Below are 17,099 nucleotides of genomic sequence, written 5' to 3' on the forward strand. Positions count from 1 at the left end.
GGACGGGGCGGTCCTCCCCCTCCACCTCCTGGGACAAAACCGCCCCCAGCCCTCTGTCTGATGCATCGGTCTGCAACATAAAGGGGAGAGAAAAGTCAGGGGAGTGTAGAAGTGGCCCCCCACACAGTGCAACCTTTACCTCTGAAAAAGCCCGCTGGCACTGCTCCGTCCACTGGACCGGATCTGGTGCCCCCTTTTTAGTGAAATCAGTCAGCGGGCTGGTGACGTCCGAATAATTAGGTATAAACCTACGATAATAGCCAGCCAGCCCCAGGAACTGTCTCACCCCCTTTTTGGTCTGGGGCCTCGGGCAGGCCGCAATCGCTGCGGTCTTATTAATTTGGGGACGCACCTGCCCGTTGCCCAAGTGGAAGCCCAGATACCGTACTTCCACCCGCCCAATCGCACACTTCTTTGGGTTGGCTGTGAGACCCGCCCGCCTCAGCGACCTAAGGACGGCCCTTAGGTGTTCCAAGTGCCTCGGCCAGTCATTACTATATATGATGATGTCATCCAGATAGGCGGCCGCATAGGTGGCGTGGGGGTGGAGGACCCGATCCATCAGCCGCTGAAACGTAGCGGGCGCCCCAAACAGCCCAAATGGAAGTGTAATGAATTGGTGTAACCCAAACGGTGTGGAAAAGGCCGTTTTTTCTCGGGATAGTGGAGTCAAGGGGATCTGCCAATATCCCTTCGTCAAATCCAGTGTCGAATAAAAGTGAGCCGTGCCTAGTCGATCAAGCAACTCATCAATATGAGGCATTGGGTACGCGTCAAATTTAGACACCGCGTTGACTTTCCTATAGTCCACACAAAACCGGACCGACCCGTCGGCCTTGGATACCAAGACCACCGGGCTGCTCCAGTCACTGTGGGACTCCTCGACGATGCCCATTTCGAGCATGGTCTGAAGTTCTTCCCAAACCACCTTTTTTTTGTGTTTGGGTAGCCTGTAAAGGCGGCTACGCACTACCACCCACGGGGGCGTCTCGATGTGGTGCTCTATGAGGTTAGTGCAACCGGGCAGGGGCGAGAACACATCCGAAAACTCGGCCTGCAACTGGGCGACCTCCGTGAGTTGGGTCGGGGAGAGGTGGTCTCCACAGGGGACCGGAGAGGTACGTGATGCCAATGTCCCCTTTTGAACCTCCGGCCCCAGTTCCGCCTTCTCCGGAACCACCGACACCAACGCCACGGGGACCTCCTCGTTCCAGAGTTTAAGCAGGTAAATCTGTAGCGCCCCACCCCTGTCCATTCGCCTCACCTCATAGTCGACGTCCCCAACTCGCCGTGTGACCTCAAAGGGTCCTTGCCACTTGGCGATCAATTTGGAGCTTGACGTGGGCAACAGTACGAGTACCTTATCTCCCGGTGTGAACTCTCTAAGGCGTGTACCCTTGTTGTACAGGCGGGCTTGCCGTTCCTGGGCCTGCCACAAATTCTCCTGAGTTAGGTGGGTGAGCGTGTGGAGTTTTGCGCGCAGGTCCATAACGTACTGAATTTCGTTCTTACTTTGTGAAGGTCCCTCCTCCCAATTTTCCCGCAGCACGTCCAGGATGCCGCGCGGCTTATGCCCATATAATAATTTGAACGGGGAGAACCCCGTGGAGGCTTGGGGGACCTCTCGCACTGAGAACAGCAAGGGTTCGAGCCACTTATCCCAGTTACGTGCATCCTCACTTACGAATTTCTTAATAATATTTTTGAGGGTGCGGTTAAATCGTTCCACTAAACCGTCCGTTTGTGAGTGATACACGCTGGTGCGGATCGGCTTAATCCCCAATAACCCATACAGTTCGCGCAGTGTTCGTGACATAAACGTAGTGCCTTGATCAGTCAGAATCTCTTTCGGGATTCCAACTCGGGAGATGACGCGGAAGAGTGCCTCTGCAATACTGCGTGCTGAGATATTGCGCAGAGGCACTGCTTCCGGGTATCGCATTGCATAGTCCACCAGAACTAATATAAAGCGGTACCCTCGTGCTGACCGATCTAATGGCCCGACGAGATGCATCCCAATTCTCTCAAATGGGGTCTCGATTAATGGTAGAGGGCGCAAAGGCACTTTTGGAATGGCCGCTGGGTTTACTAACTGGCATTCGCGGCATGCCGTACACCACCTACAGACATCGCCGCGAATCCCCGGCCAATAGAATCGGGCCATTATTCGGGCTAGTGTTTTATCCTGCCCCAAGTGTCCAGCCATGGGATTAAAGTGAGCCGCCTGGAATACCAATTCCCGGCGGCTCTTCGGAATTAAAAGCTGCGTGACGCACTCTTTAGTTTGAGTGTCCTGCGTCACTTGGTATAATCTATCCTTCATAATTGCGAAGTAGGGGAAGGACGGGGTGGCGTTCGGCTGGAGCGTTTGACCATCGATTACTCTCACTTGGTCAAACGCATGCCGCAGAGTCTCGTCTTGCGACTGCTCTAATGGGAAATCCGCGAGGGATTCCCCAATAGAGAGAGGAGGAGCCGGCGGCTCCTCACTCTGATGCGGAGATGACGTAGACGGCTCTGTGACAGCTGCTCCTGCCAACGCGACACCGGGACCTCCCCTGGCAAATGGCAGGACCCACTCTCGACTAGGCATGTCATTAAACCCCGAAATCCTGGCCAATCCGTCCCCAAAATTAGAGAGTGGGTAAGGCGGGGATTAACCGCCGCCTTCACTATAAATTTTTCCCCTCTGAAAATAATGTGGACCGACACCAAAGGGTAGCTGTGAACATCCCCGTGCACACATAACACCTTCACCCCTTGTGCTCCCCCCAATGCCTCGTTTTGAACCAGGCTTTGGCGAATTGAGGTCTGATTACAACCAGAATCCACCAACGCCTGATATGTAGCCCCTTGGATACTTACCGGTATGCAATACGCTCTGGCCCAATCGAGGGCGGCCTCTGGTGCGTCGGGGATCCGAACCACCGCACCCACTTCCTTTGCCGTGCACTGCTGTTGAAGGTGGCCCGGCTCCCCGCAGCGCCAGCAAACCGGCCCGGGCTTTCCCTCTGCACTGGTGATCTGGGGCTCACTCACCTGAGGTGGGGGAGAGACAGACACAGAAGGGAGAAACGGGAGGGCACTGCGGGTGCGGCGGGCCGGCTGGGGGGGTGCCGGCCCCCGCCTCCACGGAGGGGGAATGGGGCGAGGATGGGACACAGGAGGAGGGGGAGAGAGAGAGAGAGAAGAGGAGAGAAAAGAAGATGCCATCTGCTGTCCTGCCGCCGGGACAGCTGCCAAATGGTCCTCCGCCAGCTCGACTGCTCGATCCAGCGACGCCGGGTGGTGGCACCAGACCCACTCCGCAGTTCCTGCTGGCAAGCGAGCGACGAACTGTTCCAGCGCCACCTGGTCGAGGATTCCTTCAGCGTCGCAGTTGTTGGCCCTCAGCCACCGCCAGCAGGCATCCCGGAGCTGCTGGCCAAACGCGAACGGCCGGCCGACTTCCTCCAAGCGCAGCGCGCGGAAGTGCTGGCGCTGCTGTTCTGGGGTGCGCCCTACGCGCTGGAGGACGGCCCGGCAGAGGTCCGCGTAGGCCAGCCAGCGGTCGGCGGGGAGCTGTAGCGCGGCCAGCTGTGCTTCTCCTGTGAGTAGGGGGAGGAGGCGCACCGCGCGCTGCTCCATCGGCCACCCCGAGGCTTCGGCGACCTGCTCAAAGAGCGTGATGAACGCCTCGGGGTCGTCCTGCGGGCCCATCTTGGTGACAGTGAGGGGAGACGGGCCCGCGGTAGGAGCGCTGGTGGGCCCCGCCGATGCGAGGAGGTGCCGGAACGCCTGCCGATCTTCTTGTTGGGCCAACACCAGGGCCTCGAACCGCTCTTCTTGCTCCTTTCGGAGGGTGAGTAGCGCCTGGTGCTGGCTTTGCTGGGCCGTGGCGAGGGCGTGGATCAGTTCAGCGAATGGGGAGGACTCCATGGGGCTGTGAGGCTGCTGTGCTCCAGGTCCCGGGTTTCAGCACCACTGTAACGATTCAGCGTTCGTGGGTGGAGCACAGAGGACGGCAGGACAGAGATCAGGTTTGACAGTGCGTTTATTGCTAGACTTTTCAGTTTAACAATCATTCATTTACTCAAACAGACACACACACAACCGGCGTCTGGTTCCGGGATGAGCTCCTCTGCTCTCGCTCTCCCTCCTTAAGTAGGTCGCGGTCACTGGGAAGACACAAACACAGGTTAATTGCTCTCAGGTGTAGTGATTTTGCCACTCACCTTCCCTGACTCCGCCCTCCTGTCACAGACCGGCACTTGACCACGCCCCCGCTGCCACAATCTTTATCTTTTGCATGTTTCTCCTCTTCTTCTTTCCTCTTTTTCCTAAACTGGGCACCTGATGGCTGATCTCAGACCTTTTCTTATCCATCTGTGTTGATTTCACACTCAAGCATCACAATGTTCCTCATCACCCCACACTGTCACCTGGGAGTCAGGACCAAACCAGCTTACCTTACTGGTGTCCAGACTGGTCTTATTTTAATGCAACACTCTGTCTGTGACACTGGTTAGTGTGTTGTGAATGAATTGTGGATTGTTTTGTAGTGTGACTGATTTTACTAAACATTAGTACAATGTGTTCTATTTAATAGACCCCCCAGGCTTCCAGTGCTAGACCTGAGGTCATAGATCAGCTGAGCCCCACCGCCATCAGGATACAGCGCTGATTGAAAGTAAATGAGTGAGTGGTTTGGGTAACGCGGTGTTTATATATGATGTATGCGTGTGTTCCAGCGAGCTCTCTTAGAGCAGAAGCAGAAGAAGAAGCGTCAGGAGCCCCTGATGGTGCAGTCAAACCTGGACGGGCGCTCTCGGACCCGCAGAACCCGACAGAGCGAGGAGCAGGCGCCGCTCGTCGAGTCCTATCTCAGCAGCAACAGCAGCACCATCTACCACGGTAGGAAAATAACGATCAGGTTCCTCTCTCTACTACAATCAGGTTCTTCTGCACATTCTTCTGAACACAGCAGGCTGGAAAACTGCTCTCAGATCAGTGTGAAGGAGCCTCATGTACCAGCTGTGATACTGTGAGTTTATACTGAGTCACCCTGCTGGCTTTGTGAAGACCGGGGAATAAATCACACACTGTGAAGCAATGTGTGTTTACAATACCGCTTCATTCCTTACATATTTAAATTTATTCAAATAAATGTAAATGTGCACTGCAAATGAAACAACAGCAGCTGAATGGAAGAGGAAGAATTTATTTTTGAATATTTACACAGTAAAGTGCCATCACTGTCATAAGTAAATGTGAAACTTTTACAGATGTACAGATATAACGTCTCCTGCCACGTGTCCTCCTCTCACGTCACTGACTCACTGATCAGATTCACAGAAACGTGAGTGAAGCAGAGAGTGGGAGGAGCCTTCGTTTGGAGTGAAGCAGTGATGCAGGATGTTTTATTTGTGTAAAATCACCTCATTAAATCCCCCAGTAATAATGAGGTAAACACTATAAAACGCTGCTGTGACCATAAACACACATCTGTACAGCAGGCATCGGGTTTATATTTGTTATGTTTATTCCAGAGGAGCCGAGTGTGTTGCTGATATTACTGAACATTATTTTTCCTGCAGTCAGCTTTACTTCCATCAAACCACATCAAGAAACTGCATCTGTTCCAAACCTCAGTCTTTAATCTTCATCTGAACTCATTCAGGTTTTAATCCCCCAAGTTCACTCTTTAGTAAACAATTCAAAAAGCAGAGCGACATGCAAACTGAAAAAAATATATATTATTGGCACTTTTCAGATTTACAGTTCTTCATTCTGTACAGTTTAAAAACAATAGCTGGCGTGTGATCTGGAATTTATTTTGTGAAACTAAACAGAAAATTTTATTAACATATGATAAATAATAAAACTTAGAGAGTGAATTCTCTAACTTCACCTTCATTCTCACACTGATGCCATTTTATCTGGTATTAATCTCTCCCACATCGCTCCTCACCTCCTCCTTTATGTAGTACAAGAAGCTGAGCAGGAGGAGGACAAGGCCGTAGCAGAGGTTCAGGTTCCTCGCTCAGCTAAAAAATCCAAGCCGCTCATATCGACCCCACAAACGGGCAGTGCCAAGAAGGAGAAAAAGGGCAAGCACAAAGGTCAGCTGGAGGACCGCCATGCCGTTAACACTCTGCATGTGCGTGTGTGTGTGTGTGTGTGTGTGTGTGTGTGTGTGTGTTATTCTCAGCTCTGCATGTGCTGTTTGATGTAATCAGGGCTTCAGAGTTTTAAAGAACAAACTAAAGTTTTAGATCCACACAGTTAAATAACACGTGTTGGGCATTTGTGGATTCATAAACATGAAAAAATCAGTTTTAATGGATTATCTGCACCTGGTTGCTGTTATTGACCAGGTGAAGAAGTGTGTGTGGGTTTGTTCCTCAGTGAGCATAAACAAGGACAAAAATATCAGCGAGTTCAGTTCTCTAAAGACAAATAGTGTTGAGGACGCAGGAGACGACAGTGAGGTGTTTGTAAAAGAGCTCAGTGGTGTGGACTGAAGATCAGTTCCAGTAATGAGTAATACATTCAGTCGAAGTCCACAGAGGACTCTGTGATCACAGAGAATGTTTACTGAGTTCATGGGAAGATTTCAGCAGTGTCTCATCAACGCCAGCTGAGATGGTCTTATTTTTACACTCGCAAGCGCGAGGTGTTAATTAACAACACACACTTTTTGTCTTCGCGCTGCTTTAACACAATTTGTGTAACGGCAGAGTCAAAAGAGGAAAACATCATGTGATAAAACATCATGTGATAAAACACCGTCCAGTCACATCATAGACTGCAGACTGTGTGTGTGTGTGTGTGTGTGTGTGTGTGTGTGAGTGAGAGAGAGAGAAGAAATAAAATATGATGTAATTATGACACTGACAGTGTTTAATGTTAGAGTCAAATCTTTATTATTTTACATTTATATTAAATTTAGATTTTTTGATGTGTCTCTTCACCTTTAGATTCTTCATCGTGAGACTCGATGTGTAATTACTTCGACATGCAGAGAATAAAACTAACTTTAGCACAATCAGACCTTCTAAAGTTTATTTGTCTGATTAAATGCCACTTATTGTCCTTTAAGGTTCAGTTTCTTGTTGCGTTTCAGACTCATTAGAGGCATTTTGTTAATTTTTATTAAATAATAAAGTAGAATTTAATTTTTCCCTTACATCACGGTGCTGGAATGGACGAGTCAAAGTTCAGACCTCAGCTCCAGTGAGATGTTGTGGTGGGATCAGAGGACAGCTGTGCATCAACTAATGCCCTCAAACATCAGTGTAAAGGAGAGGGGGCCAAAATTTCTCCAAAACGATGAGAGACTGATAAACTCCTACAGAAAAGTTATTGTTGCTGAAGCTGGTTTTACGTCAGTGAATTAGAGCAGAGCTCCGTACTGAAGAGAATATGGTAAATGCATCGACCTGAGTTCTGATGCTTTGACCGTATGGTGAACGTTTCCCACCACAGGGAACCCGACCATAAGCACAAAGCAATGTCTCTCATAAACACCTGACCACCAGACAACGACAGCTGTCTCTTTATTTCCATAAGACAGACGGGTTTTTATCCAGCACTTATTGTTAACTTGCTTTTTAAAAATAACATGGGATTATTTACTAACACATTTTACAGAAAATATTCACAACAGTTTCATATAAAATGAGTTAAAACAGTTTTATTACTCCACTCACTTGTTGGACAGTTGACAGTTTGTGTCGTGTAAGGGTGATAGACAGATGTAAGCACGGGAAGAGTTTTATTGAAAACACGCGACCAAACAGATCCAAAATGGAAACAAAGGCCGAGTGGAAAACCAGGCAGTGGTGGAGTGAGGCACAGACAGGATATCAGAGGGATACAATACTCACAGTCCAAAAACACAAAAAGGGTCAAAACCAGAAAAGTGACACAAAATACAAGGCTTTCACAAAGTCTGTGTGTTACTCAGAGTCCTTATATAAATGTCTGTGCTGTGATTGAGCTCTAATCAGGAACAGGTGCATGGGGATTAGTTCTATTGCTGCTGTGTGTGGCCGTGACAGATGAAACCAGACAGCTGTGTGGCGTACGGAGTGTGATATTGGATGGTAACTCTACAGTAGTGGTGTAAAGTGAAAGCGCTGGTTCACTGCTGTCCCCCAGGCACCCAGCAGAGTCTCACCATAATAAATGTGCTGGTGTTGTTGCTGGCGCAGGGCATGCGGCATCAAAGGAAGCAGTAAATATGTATCGTAACTGCGCTGTGAATCTCATTATTGGTCTCACTGTCACAAGACAATGCAGTAATTTATTGATGTGAAAAACACGACACAACACAATTCGATGGTTCATTCATGGTGCTGTAATATTATTATTCTATTCAGGGGGATTTTGTGCTCTTGAAAATATTTTGCTCATAAATTCATCAGGAGCTCCACTTTTAGACAGTGACTAAATATATAGTCTTAATGTTTCTGAATGTTGGTTTCCTTTTTTGGGGAAAGAGATGACTCCATAGTAAAATCTATTGTTTTTATTGTCATCTGAAGCTATATGTTTGTTTATAGATGTTAGTGAGGACCACACAATTATTATTTTGTCCCTGATCAATAAAAGTGTAGAACTGAAGGAGGGTGTACTTTCTTTTCCCACTGACTGTAGTTAAATATTTTGTTTCTGCATGGCGTGTTTTTGTCACTGCTGCAGTCAGTCAGTAAGAACAAATTGTTTTGACAGATTTACTGTAAAATAAAATATTATTAAACCATGACATCATTTTACTGTCAGTGAGAAATCAAATGTTTTTGTTTTTCAGAAATCAGTTTTTCACGGTGGATTTTTGGATCATTCTCTTCCTGTCTTGTCTGTTTCTTGGACTTTCTGTTTTTCTTCTTTCTTTTTTTTTAGTCATAATTGTAATTTTTACTCAAATTGTGTGTCTGATGAAAAAAAACTGAGTCACTTTTTCAGTCGGTCAGATCTTCACTCAGAACATCAGCCATGTTGGAGGTAATTTTTCTCTAAATGTCACAGCAGTTATCTGCGTCTGCTTGGTGTTTCAGAGTCCAGCCCCAGACCTGATCTTTCAACATGTAATGACTTGATTGGAGGCGTAATTGAGGTCTGAAGTGATTGGACAGGAACGTTATGGACAGAGTGTTTCTCTGCTGTGTGTAGAGTAAATGAGAGAAAAAAAACTCAGCTGACACGAGAACCTCACAAAAGAACATGATTATCTGAGAGTGCTTTAGCACTTAAAAGCATCAGGATGCAGTGAGAAAGATAAGTCTGAAGGTCAGAGGTCAGACGTCAGAGCAGGAATCAGTGTTGTGTTCTTTGGACTTTGTGAATCCCTGAACACACTTTTTTTTTTTGCATGCATCTCCATGTCACACTGCATGAAAACATGCATGCATACATGTGAATTTGTGTCAGCATGTTTGTGTTCACCATGAGAACTCAGAGTGGACCAGGTCACAAGGCTCACCATCAGACGCTTGTGTGTCCATGTTGTGGTCATCCTGCAGGAACTCATGGACCAGCGGCATTCCAGGATGAGGCCCAGGACCTGAGCGGCCAAATCCAGATCCTCACAGTGGGACCTTCTGCTGGACAAGACAGTGATGCTGAGGTCCAGAGCAAAACCGTGTCTCGGGCTCAGAGCAAGCAGGACCTGCGGGTCACGATGCTGAAGAAAGGTACAAGACTGACCATGTACGTACACTCTGAGAAACCTGTAGAAGATCAGTGTCAGTGTAGGAAGCATGTAGAAATTTAAGCTTCAGGAATCAGTCAGTGAAATGATGTTGATGATGTGGATGTGTTTCTTGAGGAACAGATCATTTTGATTAAGTTAAAAACAACACTGCTAATAAGCTAACCATCATGAACATCTCACACTAACACCACATCACAAGCACCCAGTGATGCGACTGTACCTGAGATGAAGTTACTGAATAAATTCTCCTCTATCCTTCTGTAGTGAGAGAAACAGAGCTGGTTTCGTGTCTTTTTTTCACACAGAAGTAGAGAAGAAGCAGATTGTTATTTCTTGAAAATGTCCGGTTCTCCGCTGAGAAGTTTGCAGGTTGCAGGTTTATCTGTTTGTGATGTTGATGTTCAGTGATGATGACACGAGAAAGTCTCCATCTGTCTACAGGAATCTCCAGCAGCATGAATTTTGATGAGGAAGATGATGATGATGATGATGATGATGAAGTGAGCTCCAGTTCTTCTCAACTCAACAGCAACACCAGACCAGGCTCGGCCACCAGCAAGAAGTCCAGCAAGGTGCAGCAGACCACAGACCCAAACACATGTCTCAGCTGGAGTGTGTATTTATTCACGCCAGTCATCTGCGCTCATGTGCGAACTCTGCTCAGGTCACACTGCAGCAGGAGTGGAGTTACAGCTCACAGATAAAGTTTGTTTCTCTCCACTTCATCCTCAACTTCTCATGAGTCACAGATGGACAGGAAGTGCAGCTTTGTTAAGGGCCACCGTGTGTGTGTGTGTGTGTGTGTGTGTGTGTGTGCGTGTGTGTGTGTGTGTGCGCGTGTGTGTGCGCGTGTGTGTGCGCGCGTGTGTGTGTGTGTGTGTGTGTGTGTGTGTGTGTGTGTGTGTGTGTGTGTGAGACATCACTTCTCCTTCTTTTAGTCATGAATGTCTTGAGGGTTGCTGCACTTCCTCTCATGTTGAAAATTTGCCCTGAATTTAGATTCGTGGCTAAAAATGTCACCCTGAGCGCAGCTGTGTGTTTCTGCTCTGCCTCGCTCACTGGCTTTGGACTCAGTGAAGGCATTTATATTGAATATCTAAATATAAATATGACTGTAAATATAAAAAAAATAGATACAGTATATAAATCTGTCTACGTTCCAACCTGTCAGGAAGCAGCTTCAGCTTCGACTCTGGTGACCAACGAGCCATCCATCGACGTGGGCGATCTGGAGGAGTTCACCTTGAGGCCAGCGCCACAGGGAGTGGCCATCAAATGCAGGATCACGCGGGATAAGAAAGGGATGGACCGGGGCATGTACCCCACCTACTACCTCCACCTCGAAAGAGAAGATGGAAAGAAGGTCAGTGAAGTTGTCCAGCGTTCTTTATTCTGCATTTGATCAAAGAGCTTTGGATTTATTGGGTTTGAAGAGCTCCAGCGCTGTTGTGTTCCTGTAATTACAGAAATAGAAAGACTTCATTTCTCATTTTAGATCAAGAGTCAGAGACATTGATGACCAGCTAAGAGATGAAATTTCACCCCATAGATGATTTCTCATCTCATCTCATTATCTGTAGCCGCTTTATCCTGTTCTACAGGGTCGCAGGCGAGCTGGATCCTATCCCAGCTGACTACGGGCGAAAGGCGGGGTTCACCCTGGACAAGTCGCCAGGTCATCACAGGGCTGACACATAGACACAGACAACCATTCACACTCACATTCACACCTACGCTCAATTTAGAGTCACCAGTTAACCTAACCTGCATGTCTTTGGACTGTGGGGGAAACCGGAGCACCCGGAGGAAACCCACGCGGACACGGGGAGAACATGCAAACTCCGCACAGAAAGGCCCTCGCCGGCCCCGGGGCTCGAACCCGGACCTTCTTGCTGTGAGGCAACAGCGCTAACCACTACACCACCGTGCCACCCCCCATAGATGATTTCTGCTGCAAAAATGAAAAACAAGCCATTTTTATTCATCAGAAAGTGATCACTCCTGTTTATGTTCAAACTGGAAAATATTCATGTGCCAAAACTTTTAAACATGGAATGTTTTAATTTTACCCTTAATTTTTTTAAACAAATAATTCCGGAGTTTCCATGAAATACATCTTAAGTGTATTTTTGTCTCGCCACCTCACAGCCTGAGATGCTCCAGTTTCATTAATATTCATGAAGCACATTACTGAAGTTAATTAATATTCATACGTTGATTGAAAACTTCACCAAGATGTTTACAGAGAGTTTTGTGGAAGGGGTTTATTTACCTCTGTGCAGACAGAATGGCTGTGTGTGTGTGTGTGTGTGTGTGTGTGTGTGTGTGTGTGTGTGTGTGTGTGTGTGAGATCATCTGCTGTACAGCAGTGTGTGAAAATAGAGCATGAACATCTAACTACTACTAACTACTATGAGTACTAACTACTAACTGCTCAGAACAATAGTGTTTAGTTTGGAATAGAACAATGCCTCAGATCAACTTGATGAAACAATGATAAACTTAATATGTTAATATTTTTCTATGCTTGATGTTGTTCATCAGTTGATTAAACTGCCTCTCGTTGTAGATGTTCCTCTTAGCTGGTAGAAAGAGGAAGAAGAGCAAGACGTCCAACTACCTAATCTCCATCGACCCTACTGACCTGTCGAGAGGCGGCGAGAGCTTCATCGGGAAACTCAGGCAGGTTTAAAGAGCTTTTTTAAGCACATGTTCCTCTGCTGAGAGAGAAGCTCATGATGAGGGATCAGGCTTGTCTTGTGCAGGTCGCAGAATTAAAACACAAACACGTCAACAGAAAACCAGAAGACATTAAAACAATCACAGAAACTCAAACCAGCATTAAGGATCTGAACTGCTGATATGATTGTAAAACCTTCATCTCATTTGGAGCAGAACTTTAGAAAAGGTTCCAAGAGGAACCAGGGAACCAGCTCTGAGTGGGTGTGGACCATATATGGAAATGTGGGCATGTCTTTAATGGTGTATCGTTGTAACAGAATGCAGTAGATATGAGGAGAATAACGCTCACTTTAAACGCGACGCAGTGAGCTGATCAGATGTTCGGTGTGAGATGGAGCTCATCAGTGCAGCTTGTTAAACTCCACACAGCACTCAGACGTCCTCTGGCTGATTTTGTGAATCAGAAATTCGGATAAAACCACAGCACAGCCTGCCGTGCGACTGACTCACTACTCATCTTGTAGAAGCTCTCATAACTTGCTTCTTTTAGCACTAGTGATGACACCGTTGCCATGGAGATGCCACTGTCAATCATGTGACACATGATACCGCCACAGAATTCCTACCAGGTGGAAATGTGAATGTATGTTGTATTTAACTGTGAAACTGTAGAACTCTTTCCTCCATCAACCCGGAGTCTTAATATCCTATAAATATCTGTTTATACATGTTTTAAATATTTCTACAGACTTCAGCACACGCCTCCTGATCACTATATAGACGTGTAAAACTATTTATAATTTAAGGTATTTGGATTAATTTACCTGCTGCCATAAAGTCAACCTGCAGGTGTAGGGTTCTCGACCTGCTGCGGATCCTAAACTACGGACCTGTTTATCTGTCTTCTCTTCTTTTATTGCCCACTTTCCCTCTCTGAGTGATGTCACTGATCGAGGCTGTGAATTCAGATTGTCAGTCGACAGTCGACCTTCGTCCTGTCACTCCTCATCCACACACGTCTTTGTAACGCCCTGCTGACCTTTACTGTGACCTTTTAATCCCAAGGCCTTAAAGGACTTTGAGCAAATCATTCAATCACATTCAGTCTCTATTCTGTTAAACAAACAAACAAGCAAACAGAAATAATAACTGATGTGGATGTTTCACTGATGCTTTATCACTCCAACAGAATAAACTGACTGTGACTCTGACAGAAATCCAGTCGCAGTGAGACTCGCGAGTCTTAAAGCTGATACAGAACTCATACAGTTTTTAAACTTCATTCTGAATTATGGAGCCTGATGTTTAAACATTAGAACTTCTCCTGAATCTGATTCTATAAAAATGTGGTGTTTGGTTCGGATGTGAAGGGGATGAGGTCACAGCACCACCATGCAAAGCTAAAAAACTTACATTTAATCTAAAACCAGCGTGAGTGATATCCGGCTTTTCAGGTTCGTACAGTGGTGCTTGAAAGTTTGTGAACCCTTTAGAATTTTCTATATTTCTGCATAAATATGACCTAAAACATCATCAGATTTTCACACAAGTCCTAAAAGTAGATAAAGAGAACCCAGTTAAACAAATGAGACAAAAATATTATACTTGGTCATTTATTTATTGAGGAAAATGATCCAGTATTACATATCTGTGAGTGGCAAAAGTATGTGAGCCTTTGCTTTCAGTATCTGGTGTGACCCCCTTGTGCAGCAATAACTGCAACTAAACATTTCCGGTAACTGCTGATCAGTCCTGCACACCGGCTTGGAGGAATTTTAGCCCGTTCCTCCGTACAGAACAGCTTCAACTCTGGGATGTTGGTGGGTTTCCTCACATGAACTGCTCGCTTCAGGTCCTTCCACAACATTTCCATTGGATTAAGGTCAGGACTTTGACTTGGCCATTCCAAAACATTCACTTTATTCTTCTTTAACCATTCTTTGGTAGAACGACTTGTGTGCTTAGGGTCATTGTCTTGCTGCATGACCCACCTTCTCTTGAGATTCAGTTCATGGACAGATGTCCTGACATTTTCCTTTAGAATTCGCTGGTATAATTCAGAATTCATTGTTCCATCAATGATGACAAGCCGTCCTGGCCCAGATGCAGCAAAACAGGCCCAAGCCATGATACTACCACCACCATCTTTCACAGATGGGATAAGGTTCTTATGCTGGAATGCAGTGTTTTCCTTTCTCCAAACATAATGCTTCTCATTTAAACCAAAAAGTTCTATTTTGGTCTCATCTGTCCACAGAACATTTTTCCAGTAGCCTTCTGGCTTGTCCACATGATTTTTAGGAAACTGCAGACAAGCAGCAATGTACTTTTTGGAGAGCAGTGGATTTCTCCTTGCAACACTGCCATGCACACCATTGTTGTTCAGTGTTCTCCTGATGGTGGATTCATGAACATTAACATTAGCCAATGTGAGAGAGGCCTTCAGTTGCTTAGAAGTTACCCTGGGGTCCTTTGTAACCTCGCCGACTATTACACGCCTTGCTCTTGGAGTGATCTTTGTTGGTCGACCACTCCTGGGGAGGGTAACACTGGTCTTGAATTTCCTCCATTTGTGCACAGTCTGTCTGACTGTGGATTGGTGGAGTCCAAACTCTTTAGAGATGGTTTTGTAACCTTTTCCAGCCTGATGAGCATCAACAACGCTTTTTCTGAGGTCCTCAGAAATCTCCTTTGTTCGTGCCATGATACACTTCCACAAACGTGTTGTGAAGATCAGACTTTGATAGATCCCTGTTCTTTAAATAAAACAGGGTGCCCACTCACACCTGATTGTCATCCCATTGATTGAAAACACCTGACTCTAATTTCACCTGCAAATTAACTGCTAATCCTAGAGGTTCACATACTTTTGCCACTCACAGATATGTAATATTGGATCATTTTCCTCAATAAATAAATGACCAAGTATAATATTTTTGTCTCATTTGTTTAACTGGGTTCTCTTTATCTACTTTTAGGCCTTGTGTGAGAATCTGATGATGTTTTAGGTCATATTTATGCAGAAATATCGAAAATTCTAAAGGGTTCACAAACTTTCAAGCACCACTGTATGTGTTCAGATCCCTGGGGGTTTAATGAGAACGAAGGTGCAGAGATGTTTCTCACACGTTTTAGTCATTCTTCTGCATTATTAAATATAAAATACAAAATATTAAAGAATAAATTTTGATACACAAAATATTTTAATGATTTAAACTGAAATATTGAGTGGAACTAAAATTCTACTGATAATAACAAGAGTCAGGTTTCATACAGTGTGAATCTGTGGAGAGAGAGACAGATAGGTAGATAAACAATCAGATAGATAGATAAATAGATACAGAGACAGACACACAGGAGGATAGATCAATAGATAGATAGACAGACAGATAGATCAATAGATACAGTGGTGCTTGAAAGTTTGTGAACCCTTTAGAATTTTCTATATTTCTGCATAAATATGACCAAAAACATCATCAGATTTTCACACAAGGCCTAAAAGTAGATAAAGAGAACCCAGTTAAACAAATGAGACAAAATTATTATACTTGCTCATTTATTTATTGAGGAAAATGATCCAATATTACATATCTGTGAGTGGCAAAAGTATGTGAACCTCTAGGATTAGCAGTTAATTTGAAGGTGAAATTAGAGTCAGGTGTTTTCAATCAATGGGATGACAATCAGGTGTGAGTGGGCACCCTGTTTTATTTAAAGAACAGGGATCTATCAAAGTCTGATCTTCACAGCACATGTTTGTGGAAGTGTATCATGGCACGAACAAAGGAGATTTCTGAGGACCTCAGAAAAAGCGTTGTTGATGCTCATCAGGCTGGAAAAGGTTACAAAACCATCTCTAAAGAGTTTGGACTCCACCAATCCACAGTCAGACAGATTGTGTACAGATGGAGGAAATTCAAGACCAGTGTTACCCTCCCCAAGAGTGGTCGACCAACAAAGATCACTCCAAGAGCAAGGCGTGTAATAGTCGGCGAGGTTACAAAGGACCCCAGGGTAACTTCTAAGCAACTGAAGGCCTCTCTCACATTGGCTAATGTTAATGTTCATGAGTCCACCATCAGGAGAACACTGAACAACAATGGTGTGCATGGCAGGGTTGCAAGGAGAAAGCCACTACTCTCCAAAAATAACATTGCTGCTCGTCTGCAGTTTGCTGAAGATCATGTGGACAAGCCAGAAGGCTATTGGAAAAATGTTTTGTGGACGGATGAGACCAAAATAGAACTTTTTGGTTTAAATGAGAAGCGTTATGTTTGGAGAAAGGAAAACACTGCATTCCAGCATAAGAACCTTATCCCATCTGTGAAACACGGTGGTGGTAGTATCATGGTTTGGTCCTGTTTTGCTGCATCTGGGCCAGGACGGCTTGCCATCATTGATGGAACAATGAATTCTGAATTATACCAGCAAATTCTAAAGGAAAATGTCAGGACATCTGTCCATGAACTGAATCTCAAGAGAAGGTGGGTCATGCAGCAAGACAACGACCCTAAGCACACAAGTCGTTCTACTAAAGAACCAAGCCCAAGCCAAGCAGCAGTCTGTGAATGGAGGGCGGGGTCGGGGAAGGTAAGTGGCAAAGTCATTCCAGCTGCTGTCAATTAATGTGTGTGTGTGTGTGTGTGTGTGTTTGTTACAGGGACGGAGCATAAAAGGAGGGAGAGAACAGAGAAAAGGGGCTCCTTCCCGACCACAACGC

General features: G+C 45.7%; 1 protein-coding gene across 3 annotated transcripts in view; it reads left to right on the forward strand.

Annotated features, from left to right (window-relative positions):
- tub (TUB bipartite transcription factor) overlaps positions 1–17,099 on the forward strand; it is a 41,507-nt gene that overhangs the window by 11,751 nt on the left and 12,657 nt on the right. Inside the window, exons 3-8 of one of the 3 annotated variants that reach the window (XM_060940390.1) lie at positions 4,731–4,893; positions 5,967–6,101; positions 9,507–9,677; positions 10,139–10,269; positions 10,869–11,060; positions 12,267–12,379. In XM_060940390.1, coding sequence (XP_060796373.1) covers positions 4,731–4,893; positions 5,967–6,101; positions 9,507–9,677; positions 10,139–10,269; positions 10,869–11,060; positions 12,267–12,379 — 905 coding nt within the window. Of the gene's footprint in view, positions 1–4,588; positions 4,894–5,966; positions 6,102–9,506; positions 9,678–10,138; positions 10,270–10,868; positions 11,061–12,266; positions 12,380–17,099 lie in introns of all 3 variants that reach the window. The other 2 variants (XM_060940391.1, XM_060940392.1) reach the window with 2 other exon arrangements.

This window comes from Neoarius graeffei, chromosome 15, assembly GCF_027579695.1.
Source record: "Neoarius graeffei isolate fNeoGra1 chromosome 15, fNeoGra1.pri, whole genome shotgun sequence".
Taxonomy (NCBI): domain Eukaryota; kingdom Metazoa; phylum Chordata; class Actinopteri; order Siluriformes; family Ariidae; genus Neoarius; species Neoarius graeffei.